Source organism: Entelurus aequoreus, linkage group LG04 (genome assembly GCF_033978785.1).
Source record: "Entelurus aequoreus isolate RoL-2023_Sb linkage group LG04, RoL_Eaeq_v1.1, whole genome shotgun sequence".
NCBI classification, from domain to species: Eukaryota; Metazoa; Chordata; class Actinopteri; order Syngnathiformes; family Syngnathidae; genus Entelurus; species Entelurus aequoreus.
In genome coordinates this window covers 14,394,320-14,413,848 of record NC_084734.1, presented here as the reverse complement: position 1 = coordinate 14,413,848, position 19,529 = coordinate 14,394,320, and the positions used below count along the sequence as shown (strand labels likewise).

General features: G+C 39.5%; 1 protein-coding gene across 5 annotated transcripts in view; it reads right to left on the bottom strand.

Moving 5' to 3' along the window:
• lnx2b (ligand of numb-protein X 2b) overlaps positions 1-19,529 on the bottom strand; it is a 69,006-nt gene that overhangs the window by 12,977 nt on the left and 36,500 nt on the right. For 3 of the 5 annotated variants that reach the window (XM_062044275.1, XM_062044277.1, XM_062044278.1), the window contains exons 3-6: positions 18,041-18,237; positions 15,263-15,465; positions 9,559-9,972; positions 4,592-4,723 (exon numbers count right to left, since the gene is read on the bottom strand). In XM_062044275.1, the coding sequence (XP_061900259.1) occupies positions 4,592-4,723; positions 9,559-9,972; positions 15,263-15,465; positions 18,041-18,237 (946 nt within the window). The remainder of the gene's footprint in view (positions 1-4,591; positions 4,724-9,558; positions 9,973-15,262; positions 15,466-18,040; positions 18,238-19,529) is intronic. The other 2 variants (XM_062044280.1, XM_062044279.1) reach the window with 2 other exon arrangements.

Here is a 19,529-nt window from a genome sequence, read left to right as displayed (position 1 = left end):
AATAAAAGGCCTAATCGCCCAGCCCTAGTTGTTTGCTTACTTACTATACTACAAACCCCGTTTCCATATGAGTTGGGAAATTGTGTTAGATGTAATTATAAACGGAATACAATGATTTGCAAATCATTTTCAACCCATATTCAGTTGAATATGCTACAAAGACAACATATTTGATGTCCAAACTGATTTTTTTTGCAAATAATCATTAACTTTAGAATTTGATGCCAGCAACACGTGACAAAGAAGTTGGGAAAGGTGGCAATAAATACTGATAAAGTTGAGGAATGCTCATCAAACACTTATTTGGAACATCCCACAGGTGAACAGGCTAATTGGGAACAGGTGGGTGCCATGATTGGGTATAAAAGTAGATTCCATGAAATGCTCAGTCATTCACAAACAAGGATGGGGCGAGGGTCACCACTTTGTCAACAAATGCGTGAGCAAATTGTTGAACAGTTTAAGAAAAACCTTTCTCAACCAGCTATTGCAAGGAATTTAGGGATTTCACCATCTACGCTCCGTAATATCATCAAAGGGTTCAGAGAATCTGGAGAAATCACTGCACGAAAGCAGCTTTGAGTAACTACAGTTGGTCGCTACATCTGTAAGTGCAAGTTAAAACTCTCCTATGCAAGGCAAAAAACGTTTATCAACAACACCCAGAAACGCAGTCGGCTTCGCTGGACTGATACAAAGTGGAAAAGTGTTCTGTGGTCTGACGAGTCCACATTTCAAATTGTTTTTGGAAACTGTGGACGTCGTGTCCTCCGGACCAAAGAGGAAAAGAACCATCCGGAATGTTCTAGGCGCAAAGTTGAAAAGCCAGCATCTGTGATGGTATGGGGGTGTATTAGTGCCCAAGACATGGGTAACTTACACATCTGTGAAGGCGCCATTAATGCTGAAAGGTACATACAGGTTTTGGAGCAACATATGTTGCCATCCAAGCAACGTTACCATGGACGCCCCTGCTTATTTCAGCAAGAAAATGCCAAGCCACGTGTTACATCAACGTGGCTTCATAGTAAAAGAGTGCGGGTACTAGACTGGCCTGCCTGTAGTCCAGACCTGTCTCCCATTCAATTTCAATTTCAATTATTTATTTATTTCGTACTTGGATGTGTACATTTCAACAACATTTCAACAATCTCACATACCTTACTGCATTCAATACACAGCCATGTCGAAAAGGAACAGGATGAAGAAAATCTTATATTTCCTGCCCCTTCGCACAAAAGAAACATTTTCTTGGTATTTCTTTGCCGGTAGTGCATTAGAACATCCAATGCAACAAATCAATACAAAACAATATATCACATATGCACACACAGGCACCCACACCCACACGCACCCACCCACCAGGGGCGTAGACTCTAGAGTAGTAAAAAAGGCTACAGGACATGTATGACCCAGTTGACAAGAAAAGTTATTGTTGCCTAAAAACTACAAGTTTGTACCCCTACCCAGTGCACACACTCATAGAAATTAATAGAACAAACAATCAATGAAAAGAATAAACAAGCAAGATAAGTTGAACAAAAAATAAACAAACAAAACAAAAACTGAAAAAATAAGGCAATCACTCAAACCAAACAAACTGAAAAAGAACAAGGCAATCATCCAAACCAAACAAACTGAAAAAGAATAAGGTAATCATTCAAACCAAACAAAACTGAATAGAACAAGGCTATCATAACAAGGTATCATTCAAACCAAACAAAGCTAAGAACAATGTGATCATTCAACCAAGGATCCATAGTGCATGTCGATAAAGAAAAAAAAAAAAAATGAAAGGAAAGCTAGACTATACAATACCTACAGTCATGTAGGATAATGTAAGCGTTGTTTTTTTTGTGTGTTTATTATTATTTTTATTTTTTATTTTTATTTTTTCCCCTTATTTTTCCCTTTGCGTCCCTTTTGTCAGTGCTCATATAACATCATAGTTCTGTTTTTAAAGACTTTTTTTAATTGAAATGTGTTTTTACATTGCTTTATTTCATTATGGAGAGAGTTCCAGAGTTTTACTCCCACCACTGATGTACACATTTGTTTTGATGTTGTTCGTGCAAGCTGATGCTTAAAGTGCCCTTTCCTTCTTCCTTCTTTTTCTATTAAAGTGAAATTTTTTTGTAGATTTGTTGGTAGCTCTTGACTACTAGCCCTGAACATAACCAATAATGTCTGCTGCTCAACTAGTTCATAAAATTTGTAAAGTCCTGAGCTAATAAATAATCCATTTGTGTGCTCTCTATAACCTGTTTTGTGTATGATTCTGATCGCTCTCTTCTGAAGGAGGTACAGTGGCTTTGTGTTACTCTTATATGTACTACCCCATATTTCCACACAATAATTGATATAAGGCAGTACAAGTGCACAATACAGTGTACGCATTGCTTTATAATCTAATACATCTTTTACCTTATTTAATATAAATATACTTTTAGCCATCTTTTTTCTAACATGTGAGATATGCGATTTCCAACTAATATTATCATCTAAAATCACTCCCAAAAATCTAATCTCAGAGACTTTTTCAATGCTTGTTCCAGCTATTGACAGTACAATATTTTCAGGCTTTTTTCTCTTACTAAAAATCATGAACTTAGTTTTTTTCAAATTCAATGATAATTTGTTAACGTCAAACCATTTTTTGAGTTTGACCATTTCCTGTTCCATACTCTTTAGTAATTCATTTAAGTCATGTCCAGAGCTGTAAAAGTTGGTATCGTCAGCAAATAATACAAAATTGAGTAATTTTGACACATCACAGATATCATTTATGTATAAAATAAATAGTTTCGGTCCCAGAACAGACCCTTGTGGAATTCCACACTTAATACTCATATTTTCAGATGTATTAGCAGCATATTGTACATATTGTTGTCTGTTATTCAAGTAGCTATTTAACCAATCTAAAACTATTCCTCTCACCCCGTATGAATGTAATTTGGATAAAAGGATAGAGTGATCGATTGTGTCAAACGCTTTCTTAAGGTCTATAAACACCCCTACTGTGTATTTCTTACTATCGGTGGCTGTTGTTATGTCCTCAATTATGTTCATCACAGCAGAGGCAGTAGATCTGTTTGAACGAAATCCATACTGGCTCTCGCTCAACAACTTGTTTTTTTCAATAAAATGGTCTAATTTTTGTACAAATATTTTTTCAAGCACCTTAGAGAATTGGGACAGAAGTGATACCGGTCTGTAATTAGTAAACATGTGCTTATCCCCATCTTTAAAGAGTGGAATAACCTTTGCTACCTTCATTGAAAATGTGTGGCGCATTATGAAGCCTAAAATACCACAACGGAGACCCCCGGACTGTTGAACAACTTAAGCTGTACATCAAGCAAGAATGCGAAAGAATTCCACCTGAGAAGCTTCAAAAATGTGTCTCCTCAGTTCCCAAACGTTTACTGAGTGTTGTTAAAAGGAAAGGCCATGTAACACAGTGGTGAACATGCCCTTTCCCAACTACTTTGGCACATGTTGCAGCCATGAAATTCTAAGTTAATTATTATTTGCAAAAAAATAAATAAAGTTTATGATTTTGAACATCAAATATGTTGTCTTTGTAGTGCATTCAATTGAATATGGGTTGAAAAGGATTTGCAAATCATTGTATTCCGTTTATATTTACATCTAACACAATTTCCCAACTCATATGGAAACGGGGTTTGTAAAAGACAAGTTGTCTAGTATGTTCACTATTTTATTTAAGGACTAAATTACAATAATAAACATATGTTTAATGTACCCTAAGAATTTTTTGTTAAAATAAAGCCAATAATGCAATTTTTTGTGGTCCCCTTTATTTAGAAAAGTTCCAAAAAGTACCGAAAAGTATCGAAATAATTTTGGTACCGGGACAACACTAGTTCCTACTTTGGCAGCTGACCTATGCAGTAGTGCGACATTTCCGCTATTTGGATGTGAGTGTGCACAGCATAGATATTTATGAGCACGGACAACTGTAAGCCGCAACTTTCTACTACACCAGACCTGGGCAAATTAAGGCCCCGGGGGCCACTTGCGGCCCGTTAAGCTTTTCAATCTGGCCGGCCGGACGTTCCCAAATAATTTTTTTAGATCTTTAAAATGGAAAGTGTAGCTGCCATTATGATGTGCAGTGATGTTTTCTAATGATCGTAAGTCTTCAACTATACTAAGTCTTTCAATGGTTGGAATCTGTGCTTTTGCATGATATACTAGTTACTATGGTAATCTAGTTAGTTACTATGGTAATCTAGTTAGTTACTATGGTAATGTAAGTCACAGCAGCTCAGACGAGGCACCAAGCAGTGTGGGTGGGGAGCGTTTCCACAGAAATGTGGGTGTCAGGGACAGACGTGGAGGGAGATTTTTACAACAAAGTTCTAAAGCTTAGTGGTATATTAGATTGTAGGGGGGTTTTTGTTCAGGTATGAAATTGATAAGCACATTTGAGCATCAAGCAAAAGGTCTGAACTAATTGCCCATGTGTGTATTACATGCATGCATTTTGACCACAGTGTATGCTGGTGTGGAAGTGGAAGTGTGTCATTGTCCACGCTGCAAATGGGACTAAATAAAGCCATGGTACCTTCATGTAGGTGGAGTGTCGCCTGAAGTACTGCAGATCCGGCACCCTTCGGGCCGCTCGACCTTGCGATCCGCCTTCCTCAGTGGTCTCCACCAGTCTCAAGACCACAAAGTTGACGCGCATCTCGCTGGCCTGTGTACAAACACGAAAAGAGAAAAAATTTACTTATTGCTACAATTAACAATTGCTTCTCCAGACTTTTTCCAACAGTACAATAAATTCCAGGCTGGGCTCACTCATCACTTCATGGCTTTCTAATTGTATGTGAAGCAGTCTTTGCTATACATCAAAAAGTGGGAACATGAGAACTGTAAGTTAAAAAATAAAATAAAATCTAATTGTTTTCCTTCAGGCTAACCTAGTATTAAATGAGGATTGCACTTTTTGGGGGGAATTGTGCCCATCTTTCACAATTCTTTTGTGAGACAAAACTAGGATTGGGCGATATATCGATATACTCGATATATCGTGGGTTTGTCTCTGTGCGATATAGAAAATGACTATATGGTGATATTGGAGTATACGTTCTCACACAGTTGCTTTTAGCTGCGGGCATTACACGACAGGCTTTTATCACTCTTTCTTGTCTCTCCTTCTCACAGAGACATAAAACAAGCGCACCTTCTTACATACGTCACATACGTATACGCCCTCGCGGAGCAGAGAGGTAGCGGCATGGGTAACGTTAGTGGAGAGAAAGAAGGTGCGAATCTGGTAACAAATGAAGGAAGAATGAATTCCAAAGAAAAACAGCACGGGGTCCATCGTCTGGCGGTGGTGTGGCTTCAAGCGGAAAGATGTCGAACAGACAACCGTTATTTGTCAAGTGTGGGGCAAAAGCGTTGCTACAAAAAGTAGCGTTACTGCTAATGTAGCATCATTTGAAAAGTCACCCGCTAGAGAATGAAGAGTGCTTGAAACTCCGCATGTCAACATCTCCATTCGGTGCCACACCCACAAAATGCCCAAGCAACCATTTCCACATCTACACCGTATGAAATAAATAGTCAACAACAGAAGGAGATAACGTCCGCAGGAACCTACCACATAGCGAAGGACATACACTACTTGATTTCCTATTATGTACCTCATTTTTATTTGACACTTATTGAAATATCTTGTGTGACATCATGCACAAAAGTGCACTTTATTTGTTTTAAACTATTGTAGTGGCGTTCTGTACAAAAAGTGCACTTTAATTTAGTGTTTTGATATGTCATCTTAGTGACATCATGCACAAAAGTGCACTAATAGCTTGTTTTAAAATGTCTCTGACAATCTTGCACTTTCTGTTTTGGAAATGACATGAATGTTTGTGCCACTGCTTAATAACTGTTTAATAAATACACTTTTGCTAAATTGACTTAGTTGTGATTTCCCTCTCTGCATGAAAGTTTAAAATGAGCATATATGAATGCAGTATGAAGAAGAATGTTTTAATGTAGACACATAGAATCATCATACTGCTGTGATTATATGCATCAAGTGTTCATTCAAGGCTAAGGCAAAATATGGAGATATATATCGTGTATCGTGACATGGCCTAAAAATATCGAGATATTAAAAAAGGCCGTATCGCCCAGCCCGAGACAAAACTGCTTTTTTTTCTCATCTATGCATTTTAAATATTGAAAAACTGCTTGTAAGAACAATGCAATCTAAATACTATCCAAAAACCTCTAACACGGTTTTCTATACGTATGTATATATGTGATGTAGTAACATGCACATTCATAATAATGTGTCATATTTACACTATTTTGCTCATTACAGTATTTCACAGAGCACAAAGGAACAGTCGTGTTCTTTGCAAAGCGCTACAAAAACATTTTAAAATACCAACGTAAAACCTTAAAATGTGCGCTCTCACTGGGATGCCAACTGATGGAATGTTTCTTTAAAAAAAAAAAAAAAATCTAAATAATCCCCACTCGTCAGATAAAAAATGCAGAGGTCTTATGCTAAATTTCACTTGATGACAGCCATAGAGTTAAAGTTAAACTAACTTAATTAATTCACTAACTAAATAGAGTGTCAAGTTAGTAGCGCGTAGAAACTCAAAGTTGACCAACTCCCCGGCTTGCTACCACAACCTTCTACTGCACAGGTGAGTGACATGTTTTATATAACCTTTTTTTTTGTTTTTAGCTTAAAGACAATAACAGCAGCAATGGCAGCTCAAGCTTGTACTTTTTTATTTTATGGCGGGTTGCAACCAATGCAGTGTTTCCCACACATTCATTTATTTGTTGCGGCCCGCCACGAAATAATTACGTCCGCCACAAATAAAAATTAAAAAAAAAATAATAATAATTTTTTTGTCCTTTCCAGCTTCTCAGGCAAATCATATAGTTGATGTAGATGCCCATATAGGCTGTTCAGATTTACTTTACAAAAGAGAAGTGCAGGATACTTCTCTTGTTGCCTTATTTGTATTCGACCACTACTGTTTTCTGTTTATTTGTTACTGACTGTGGCAGGACACCTCTGCCTCTGTTTCACTTTATGTTGCTGGTAAATAATATGGTTGTAGTAGTAGGCTAAAGTTAAATTATTTAGTATGCACTAATTAAAGGGGCAGAGCTTTAAGAGACATTTTAGCTTTTATATTTGATAAGATATATTTTTTGTAAGAACCACAATTAATAAATATATTTCAGTGAATAACTTATTGTTCAAATCTGTATATAAATATGTACATAAAGTGTTGTAATTATATTGTAAAATGGATGGATGGACGTTTAAAACAAAACTGTTATTATTAATTAGTAAGTATAAATTTTTTGAGCTTTTTTAGAGAAAATCATATCATTGTAGTAAATTATGCAAATGACTCAATGATGTCATGGTGACCACGCCCATAGCCACACCCATAGCCACGCCCCCGCCGCCACAGGTATCTTGGCAGTTTATGGGAAACACTGCAATGGTATTAGCAGCTCGAGCTGACTAGTAGTTAGTAGCAGGCTAGTGGTCGATGGAGCAGTGTGAGCAAGGCGATGTATCACAACACCAGAAAAGTAGTTCCTTGGTGTTAGCTCTTACAGTAACAATGTCACTGTAGTTTGGCTAATAAGCAGGTCACAGCATGTAAATGGGTAGTGGTGTTGTTTTTTTACTACGTTTACACTACCAAATCGGATTTTTTTCTAAATCGGATTTTTTCCAGCTGACTGTTTAGATTACAAGTAAAATTTGATCTTCATCAGACTCCAGTATAAACGCGCACAGGCCCCAATGTGGCCCCAATGTCACTTGCATGTGCAGTTTGACGAAGTGAAAACAAAGGAAGTTGACCGGATTCCGTAAATGAACAAGATACTAAATAAAATAAGTCACCACACCTTAAAAATAAGTGTTTTTTTACGTGAAAATAAATCAAATATAATTGATGAATGGAGATATATATATATATATATACTGTATATATATATAAGATATATAATATATATATATATATATATATATATATATATATATATATATATATATATATATATATATATATATATATATATATATATATATATGGTTAATGTCTGGTGAGGCACGACTGCATCATCACAGTCAAATTTAAAAACATATGAACCCGCAGTGCAGGTGTACCTAATGTTGTGTCCCTGCGGTCGTTCGCGGCTCCTGCAGCGCGAGCATTGTTGTTTTTGCACTTTTTGGCTTCTTGTTAAGTGACTTTTTTTTGGGTGGATTCGGTCTTGCACGTGGAGGGTTTGGGTGTGGGCTTTGGTTGGTGTGGCCGCGGCGCTCCCGTCGGGCGGTGCATTCTGCGGCGGAGGTGCTTGGCACCAGGAGGCGGGGTTATGAGACGAGCCTCACACAGTGTGTCTCCGCAGCAGATTTATGATCGCTCAGCACTAAAAATACGTTACACACATACAGTTGTTGACAAAATACACTGTACATTATATACCTCAGCTAACAGCCATACAGGTCACACTGAGGGTGGCCGTATAAACAACTTTAACACTGTTACAAATATGCGCCACACTGTGAACCCACACCAAACAAGAATGACAAACACATTTCGGGAGAACATCCGCACCGTAACACAACAGAACAAATACCCAGAACCCCTTGCAGCACTAACTCTTCCGGGACGCTACAATCCACCCCCCCCTCTCCTCCCCAACCTCAACCCAGCCCACCTCAACTTCCTCATGCTCTCCCAGGGAGAGCATGTCCCAAATTCCAAGCTGCTGTTTTGAGGCATGTTAAAAAAAAATAATGCACTTTGTGACTTCAAGAATAAATATGGCAGTGCAATGTTGGCATTTTTTCCATAACTTGAGTTGATTTATTTTGGAAAACTTTGTTACATTGTTTAATGCATCACAACAAAATTAGGCATGATAATGTGTTCATTCCACGACTGTATATATCGGTATTGGTTGATATCGGAATCGGTAATTAAGAGTTGGACAATATCGAAATATCGGATATGTGCAAAAAAGCCATTATCGGACATTTCTAATGTGCACTGAAAATTCGGCCGGCGAAAAAAGACTTTGTTCACCAAAACCGGATGTTATGATAAAGTTTCCACTTCCGCTGCCCAAACCCGACGTAAAAGTGGCATTCAGGTCACATTGTTAGTCCCATTTGGAAAAAGTCAGATTCCAATCGGATTCAGGACTACGTCTTGATGTGGCCTGAATCTGATGCAATAAAATCAGATCTGAAGCACTTTGGAGCGTTTAGACTGGCAAAAAAATCAGATTAGGTGTGCCCTTTGATGTTTTTTCTAGAGCGCTTTCGTAGGCAGAGCAGATGAATTCCATTACCTGCATTGTTAGCTGCCTCTTACTAGCAGTTTTCAATATTTAGAATGTGAAAGATTTGTGTTCTTCTCGTCCCACACAATGGTTGTGGATGGGCAAAATTCACCCAAAAAGTGCAGTTCCCGTTGAAGTTGTGAGTGCAATGTAAGGTGCGTGTGGACTGAGCAGTACCTGTATAATGTGGGCGGCGCTCTCGGGGGTCCCGTGCCTCAGTTCGTGTCCGTTGATGGCCAACACTTTGTCGTTGTTCTTCAGCTTGCCGTCTTTGGCCGCCAACCCCCCAGAGAGCAGATCCAGGATGAAGACCCCGCTCTCGTCCAATTTGCGTATCAGTTTTATACCCAAGGGCTCGGTGCGCTGGCTCTTGACTAGCGTCACCTGCAGAACCGTGTGAGCGGACGTAGCTTTGGCGTAGGCGCCGTGCGGGGTTTGGGGCGCGGTGGACGAGGGCGCGTGTTGATCGGACCGCGACTCCTTGGGTTTGAAGCCTTTCTCCTGCATGACGGTGAGCCGGAGGAGGCCGGGCTGGCGCAGCACGGCGATGGCCCGGGCGTGAGGGACAGATGCCAAGCTTATGTCGTTGACCTGCAAACATCATGAAACATGTTTACACCAAGGTGTCACCTTCATCTCACTAAAAGTCTGCTTCTGTTTGAGGGTTGCTTCCTTTTTCTGTCACCAAAGTGCTTACTTGGACGTTTTGTTTAATGTATAAAGAGTGACCTGCTCTATGGGAAAAGTGCATTAAGATATTTAAACACAACTAGACATAAATGAAGCACTTCAATGCTCGCAGTGGCGTTGGGCTTCTGATCAACTACAAAACCCAAAACCAATGAAGTTGTCACGTTGTGCAAATCGTAAATAAAAAGAGAATACAATGATTTGCAAATCCTTTTCAACTTATATTCAATTGAATAGACTGCAAAGACAAGATATTTATGTCCGATCTGAGAAACTTAATTTTTGTTTTTTGCAAATGTTCATGAACTTGGAATTTAATGGCAGCAACACATTGCCAAAAAGTTGTCACAGGGGCATTTTTACCACTCTGTTACATGGCCTTTCCTTTTAACAACACTCAGTAAAGGTTTGGGAACTGAGAAGACACATTTTTGAAGTGGAATTCTTTCCCATTCTTGCTTGATGTACAGCTTAAGTTGTTCAACAGTCTCCCTTCTGCTATTTTAGGCTTCATATTGCGCCACACATTTTCAATGGGAGACAGGTCTGGACTACAGGCAGGCCAGTCTAGTACCCGCACTCTTTTACTATGAAGCCACGCTGTTGGAACACGTGGCTTGGCATTGTCTTGCTGAAATAAGCAGGGGCGTCCATGATAACGTTGCTTGGATGGCAACATATGTTGCTCCAAAACCTGTATGTACCTTTCAGCATTAATGGTGCCTTCACAGATGTGTAAGTTACCCATGTCTTGGGCACTAATACACCCCCATACCATCACAGATGCTGGCTTTTACACTTTGCACCTATAACAATCCAGATGGTTATTTTCCTCTTTGTTCCGGAGGACACGACGTCCACAGTTTCCAAAAACAATTTGAAATGTGGACTCGTCAGACCACAGAACACTTTTACACTTTGCATCAGTCCATCTTCTGGGTGTTGTTGATAAATGGCTTTCACTTTGCATGGTAGAGTTTTAACTTGCACTTACAGATGTAGCAACCAACTGTAGTTACTGACAGTGGTTTTCTGAAGTGTTCCTTCATGTGGTAATATCCTTTACACACTGATGTCGCTTTTTGATGCAGTACCGCCTGAGGGATCCAAGGTACGTAATATCATCTCTTACGTGCAGGACTCGTCAGACCACAGAACACTTTTCCACTGTGTATCAGTCCATCTTAGATGAGCTCGGGCCCAGCGAAGCCGGCAGCGTTTCTGGGTGTTGTTGATAAATGGCTTTCGCTTTGCATAGTAGAGTTTTACCTTGCACTTACACATGTAGCAACAAACTGTAGTTACTGACAGTGGTTTTCTGAAGTGTTCCTGAGCCCATGTGGTGATATCCTTTACACACTGATGTCGCTTTTTGATGCAGTACCGCCTGAGGGATCCAAGGTACGTAATATCATCGCTTACATGCACTGATTTCTCCAGATTCTCTGAACCTTTTGATGATGTTACGGCACGTAGATGGTGAAATCCCTAAATTCCTTGCAATAGCTGGTTGAGAAATGTTATTCTTAAACTGTTGGACAATTTGCTCATGCATTTGTTGACAAAGTGGTGACCCTCGCCCCATCCTTGTTTGTGAATGACTGAGCATTTCATGGAAGCTGCTTTTATACCCAATCATGGCACCCACTTGTTCCCAATTTGCCTGTTCACCTGTGGGATGTTCCAAATAAGTGTTTGATGAGCATTCCTCAACTTTCTAAGTCTTTTTTGCCACTTGTGCCAGCTTTTTTGAAACATGTTGCAGGCACAAAATTTCAAATGAGATAATATTTGCAAAAAATAACAAACATTTTCCAGTTTGAACGTTAAGTATCTTGTCTTTGCAGTCTATTCAATTGAATATAAGTTGAAAAGGATTTGCAAATCATTGTATTCGGTTTTTATTTACCATTTACACAACGTGACAACTTCACTGCTTTTGGGTTTTGTTATAAACTCGGGTGTCAGAACACCGTCTGAAACGATGACGTCATTCTGATAAGCGGGAAAAAGAACCTACAAGTAGAGGCATGTTTTCTGGATGATATGAAACCAAGCGTTCTTTGCTCATAACCAACAGTTTCAGTTTACACACCTGCCTTCCCTCTGGCCTACATACTATTTACATAACTGGATTGAACTCAAACCGCCGTGTTGAAGGACTGACAAAAAGTAGCTCTGTCAATCAGTGAAAAAGAAGAACAGAGGAGCAAAAGAGAGCGAGAAAGGAGCTGAGGCGCTGACTGCAATTACTGCCACCACACCTTGTTGCCATGGAGATCAAACCTGTCTATCTTGAAAATCTGCTTTCACATTCTCCCAAGTGTGTTTACAAAACTTGTGGGAATGTGGTGAAGAGGACTAAAGTCTATCCTCTCCTACTCATGGTGGTGGACTCCAGCAGCCTAGTATACTTCATTATCCTAGAACTGTTCTGTTCTATCAACTTCACTGCATATTGATGAACTCAACGCTAAGAAAACGGAAATGCTGATTATCGGTCCTGCTAGACACCGACATCTATTTAATGATACCACCTTAACATTTGACAACCAAACAATTACACAAGGCGACTCGGTAAAGAATCTGGGTATTATCTTCGACCCAACTCTCTCGTTTGAGTCACACATTAAGAGTGTTACTAAAACGGCCTTCTTTCATCTCCGTAATATCGCTAAAATTCGTTCCATCTTGTCCACTAGCGACGCTGAGATCATTATTCATGCGTTCGTTACGTCTCGTCTCGATTACTGTAACGTATTATTTTCGGGCCTCTCTATGTCTAGCATTAAAAGATTACAGTTGGTACAAAATGCGGCTGCAAGACTTTTGACAAAAACAAGAAAGATCATATTACGCCTATACTGGCTCACCTGCACTGGCTTCCTGTGCACTTAAGATGCGACTTTAAGGTTTTATTACTTACGTATAAAATACTACACGGTTTAGCTCCAGCCTATCTCGCCGATTGTATTGTACCATATGTCCCGACAAGAAATCTGCGTTCAAAGAACTCCGGCTTATTAGTGATTCCCAGAGCCAAAAAAAAGTCTGCGGGCTATAGAGCGTTTTCTATTCGGGCTCCAGTACTCTGGAATGCCCTCCCGGTAACAGTTAGAGATGCTACCTCAGTAGAAGCATTTAAGTCCCATCTTAAAATTCATTTGTATAATCTAGCCTTTAAATAGACCCCCCTTTTTTAGACCAGTTGATCTGCCGTTTCTTTTCTTCTCTCCTCTTCTCCCCTGTCCCTTGCGAGGGGGAGTTGCATAGGTCCGGTGGCCATGGATGAAGTGCTGGCTGTCCAGAGTCGGGACCCCAGGTGGACCAGGTGCACTAGAGTGGGGGGGGGGGGGGGGGGGGGTTTACCCACATATGCGGTCCTCTCCAAGGTTTCTCATAGTCATTCACCGACGTCCCACTGGGGTGAGTTTTTCCTTGCCCGTATGTGGGCTCTGTACCGAGGATGTCGTTGTGGCTTGTGCAGCCCTTTGAGACACTTGTGATTTAGGGCTATATAAATAAACATTGATTGATGATTGATTGATTGATGTGAAAATCAATTTCAAAGCCATTCTCAGAATTTACCAACCCCAAGCTTAAATACAAATCCCCAAACCAGTGACATTGTCACGTTGTGTAAATGGCAAATAAAAAGAGAATACAATGATTTGCAAATCCTTTTCAACTTATATTTAATTGAATAGACTGCAAAGACAATATATTTAACGTTGGAGCTGGTAAACTTTGTTATTTTTTGCAATTTTTAGCTCATTTGGAATTTGATGCCTGCAACATGTTTCAAAAAAGCTGGCACAAGTGGCAAAAAAGACTGAGAAAGTCGAGGAATGCTCACCAAACACTTATTTGGAATATCCCACAGGTGAACAGGCTAATTGGGAACAGGTGGGTGCCATGATTGGGTATAAAAGCAGCTTCCATGAAATGCTCAGTCATTCACAAACAAGGACAGGGCGAGGGCCACCACTTTGTCAACAAATGCCTGAGCAAATTTTTTAAGAACAACATTTCTCAACCAGCTATTGCAAGGAATTTAGGGATTTCACCATCTACGCTCCATAATATCATCAAAGGATTCAGAGAATCTGGAGAAATCACTGCGCGTAAGCGACAATGCCCGTGACCTTGGATCCCTCAGGCGGTATTGCATCAAAAAGTGCCATCAGTGTGTAAAGGATATCACCACATGGGCTCAGGAACACTTCACAAAACCACTGACAGTGACTACAGTTTGTTGCTACATGTGTAAGTGCAAGTTAAAACCCTACTATGCAAAGCGAAAGCCATTTATCAACAACACCCAGAAACGCTGCCGGCTTCGCTGGGCCCAAGCTCATCTAAGATGGACTGATGTAAAGTGTATAAGTGTTCTGTGGTCTGACGAGTCCACATTTCAAATTGTTTTTGGAAACTGTGGACGTTGTGTCCTTCGGAACAAAGAGGAAAAGAACCATCCGGATTATTATAGGCGCAAAGTGTAAAAGCCAGCATGTGTGATGGTATGGGGGTGTATTAGTGCCCAAGGCATGGGTAACTTACACATCTGTGAAGGCACCATTAATGCTGAAAGGTACATACAGGTTTTGGAGCAACGTATGTTGCCATCCAAGCAACGTTATCATGGACGCCCCTGCTTATTTCAGCAAGACAATGCTAAGCCACGTGTTACAACAGCGTGGCTTCATAGTAAAAGAGTGCGGGTACTAGACTGGCCTGCCTGTAGTCCAGACCTGTCTCCCATTGAAAATGTGTGGCGCAATATGAAGCCTAAAATAGCACAACAGAGACCCCGGACTGTTGAACAACTTAAGCTGTACATCAAGCAAGAATGGGAAATAATTCCACTTCAAAATTGTGTCTCCTCAGTTCCCAAACCTTTACTGAGTGTTGTTAAAAGGAAAGGCCATGTAACACAGTGGTAAAATTGCCCCTGTGACAACTTTTTTGCAATGTGTTGCTGCCATTGAATTCTAAGTTCATGATTATTTGCAAAATATAACAAAGTTTACCAGTTTGAATGTTAAGTATATTGTCTTTGCAGTCTATTCAATTGAATATAAGTTGAAAATGATTTGCAAATCATTGTATTCTCTTTTTATTTACCATTTACACAACGTGACAACTTCACTGCTTTTGGGTTTTGTACATGCGTAGAGATGGCCGGCCTCACCTCTAAGATGTGGTCCCCGGGGGCCAGTCGGCCGTCACGGGCCGCCTGCAAGTCGCGGAGGATCTCCTGGACGACTATGTTGCCCAGGGGCGTGTCTTTGCCGCCCACGATGCGCAGGCCCAGGTCTTCGCCGGGCTCTTCTCTGAAGAGCTCCACCACATTGGACTCTGCCACCAAGCTGGAGCGCAGCGGCGTGTTGTCTGCTAGGAACCAAAAGAACACTGTAGAAATACAACTTGGATAGTCTACACCAGTGCTATTCAAATGGCAGTTTAAAACTTGGGAGCATAACATTTTTGTAAAAAAAAAATCCTAAAAACACTAGAGTGCTCTTGTGTTATTGAGGAACTTGGACCAGTGAGATCACATTGGCAGATCCTTGCATTGACATTTTAACCTTAAAAATACAACACTGGCGTCCAAACTTGTGAATTACATAACTGAGGCGTTCCTCAAGGCACCACTTTAAGTCATCTCCTTTTTGGCACTTTTTGTTTGTAATGTGATTTACGTAACCAGGGTCTACTTCAGATGCTGTCAGTAGTCATTCATTCAATTTCTGTAGTTATACTAGTGGTGTTCCTCAAGGTTCCATGTTAGGTCCATCTCTTTTTCATCATTTGGGCAAATCAACTGGTGGCCCGCGATTTCAGTTAAAAAAAAAAACTGTGAGACTCACATATTTGCAACGGGTTTTTAAAAACACAAGAGTGCTGTCATAAAGATGATATTTGACTAGCTTTTTTGCAGAAGGCCCTTAAACCAGCAGAGCACTCCTCTCACAAAATAGACCAAAATCTAATGTCTACTGTAGAGGACGTTGGTTCCCAGGAATATACAAATTAAAATAATAAAGGGAGAACTCTTTGGAAGTGCGGCGCCTAAAACTGTTTTTTAAAATATTCCCGTACTATACAGTAGTTTTCATTGTACAGTATAGCTTTTAAGATAATTTTTCTATATCCTTTTAGCCTATTTTTTTCCAAACTAAATATGAGTACATACACCACCATGATTATCTAAATAGTAGGGTTGTCCCGATACCAATATTTTGGTACCGGTACCAAAATGTATTTCGATACTTTTCTAAATAAAGGGCATTATTAGCTTTATTTTAACAAAAAATCTTACGGTACATGAAACATATGTTTATTATTGCAATCAAAGAACAATTATGTCCTTAAATAAAATGGTGAACATACTAGACAACTTGTCTTTTAGTAGTAAGTAAACAAACAAAGACTCCTAAATAGTCTGCTGACGTATGCAGTAACATATTGTGTCATTTATCTACCTATTATTTTGTCATAATTATAAAGGACAAGCTGTAAAAAATTATTATTAATCTTCTTGTTCATTTACTGTTAATATCTGCTTATTTTCTGTTTCAACATGTTCTATCTACACTTCTGTTAAAATGTAATAATCATTTATTTTTCTGTTGTTTGATATTTTTACATTAGTTTTGGATGATATCACAAATTCAGGTATCGATACCAAGTAGTTACAGGATCATACATTGGTCATATTCAAAGTCCTCATGTGTCCAGGGACGTATTTCCTGAGTTTATAAACATAATATGAATTTTTTTTTTAAAAAGGAAAAAAGATTTTGTGATGCTAAAAAATATCGATGTAATTATATTAGTATCATTACAGTGGATGTCAGGTGTAGATCCACCCATGGAATTTGTTTACATTGTGACACCGGCGAGCTATTGTATCCTCCTACAGTGTGTAGGGAAGCATGTTTAGCTATTCCTTGTCCTCCAGTGATAATAATACTTGTAAGAAACATACGTTATTTGTCGCTATGGAGGCCAGGATTAGTGATTTAGAAGTAGCTAAAAAACTGCAGACTGCGGATGGATGTTCGCTGCAAGCTAGCTAGCCATGTCTTAAAACACCTCTTCCTGAGGGCGTTTCAGTGTTATAACTTCACCTTTACTTTTTAAACCAAAATGCGTCCATTTGCCCTTTTCTGTCTACACACTGTGTCTGCTTGTAAGTACTCCGTGTGTGCGCGCTGCTGAACATGCTTCTCTGCTCGTAAAACCAACAATCTCATGACGTCATGCCCGTTGGGAACTGGTACTTTTCAGACAGAGTATAGTACCGTTTTTGATTCATTAGTACCGCGATACTATACTAGTACCGGTATACCGTACAACCCTACTAAATAGCTTGAAAAAAGTGAATTATTCCACAATTCTGTGGTAGCTGCATGAAATCTGCGGTTCATTGAACACAACGCAGTGTGTTTTAAACAAACTTTGTGCATGTTTCTATCGACGCCTGCCGGTCAAAGTGCTCGGCATTACATAACGCTGTGTCAATACCGTGCGACTGAAACACACGTGATGTTCGATGTACACAGTTCAACAAACAGAAGGGCAACGGATGACTCTCCCATTGTTTGGTTCGCAAACTCCCTACTGGTTTGCTGCGTTGGCATTCGTAAGAAAGCAGATAAATGTGTTCAATAGAAGCCAATAGTCGAGTCAGTTTGCTGGGTGACTGGATTTACTTCCAGACAGACTTGCAAAACGCTGATAGTGATTTTCTGTGCAAAGGTGTACAGCTGCGTGTTCCAACAGCCACGGTAATGATTCACCTGGGCAGACTTGGGACTCATCAGCAATTCTTCTATGGCCACAGTCAACCTGCACAATTCCTATTATCTTGTGTAAACATTCGGCTTTTATCGTCATCACACCGTCTTAGATAATCGCTTATGCAATGGGGTGTTTTTATATTGATAATCAAATGACTCCATACCCTCCTCACTTTCTTCGTAGGCAGGGTTAATGAGTCCGGGGTCGGGCTGGTCTCTGGTGGCGCTCTGCGGCGGCCTTTCCGAATGTTTAGCGTCAGCAGCAGACAGCTCGCAGTCGCCCTTACGCCCCTTCAATTCATTCCATGAGGGCCTCTTCCTCTTCTCAGCTTCCTCCCGCAGCCTCCTAAAAGCAGGGCATCTAGGGGAAGGAAAGCGGGGATAAAGTGATGACAGAATGAGTGAGGCGTGAAGAGAGGGGTGGACATAACAATTCAAAGCGTCCGCAGCTCATCTTTTTAAGGCTTTGACTGAACTTGTATGTTAAATATTTTCAAGATCTGGCATTAGATGGGGCAACCTTAGAGAGAACAGCATGTATTGTATCATACATTTAAGTAGGTGCACTATCAAATAAGATCCACACTTACTTTTGTAGCAAAATAAGGTAAACAAAACATTATGTACAACTCTTTAGGCATGATTGAATGACCAATTATACAATACATATCTGGAGTGTATCAATAAATAGACTGTATTTATATTACTCACATGTGAATAATGCTGTATAATAGACTGTATTTATATTATTCACATGTGAATAATGCTGTATAATAGACTGTATTTATATTATTCACATGTGAATAATTCTGTATAATAGACTGTATTTATGTTATTCACATGTGAATAATTCTGTATAATAGACTGTATTTATATCATTCACATGTGAATAAAGCTGTATAATAGACTGTATTTATATTATTCACATGTGAATAATGCTGTATAATAGACTGTATTTATATTATTCACATGTGAATAATGCTGTATAATAGACTGTATTTATATTATTTACATGTGAAGTGAAGTGAAGTGAATTTTATTTAAATAGCGCTTTTCTCTAGTGATTCAAAGCGCTTTTACATAGTGAAACCCAATATCTAAGTTACATTTAAACCAGTGTGGGTGGCACTAGGATCAGGTGGGTAAAGTGTCTTGCCCAAGGACACAACGGCAATGACAAGGATGGCGGAAGCGGGGATCGAACCTGGAACCCTCGAGTTGCTGGCACGGCCGCTCTACCAACCGAGCTACTATATACCGCCATGTGAATAATGCTATATAATAGACTGTATTTATATTATTCACATGTGAATAATGCTGTAGACTGGATTGAGATTATTCACATGTGAATAATGCTGCATAATACACTGTATTTATATTATTCACATGTGAGTAATGCTGTATAATACTGTATTTATATTTTTCACATGTGAATAATACTGTATAATAGACTGTATTTATATTATTCACATGTAAAAAAATACCTAAGTGTTTGTTTATTGTGAGCGAACTGTGGTACTGAATTTCCCCCAGGGATCAATAAAGTACTTTCTATTCTAACAACAGAGACGAAAACACGTGCCTGAGAGATACAGAATGCCCAGTGCGTGTGAGGAGTTAATTTCAGTGCATTGCAGCTTCCTCACGTCCGAA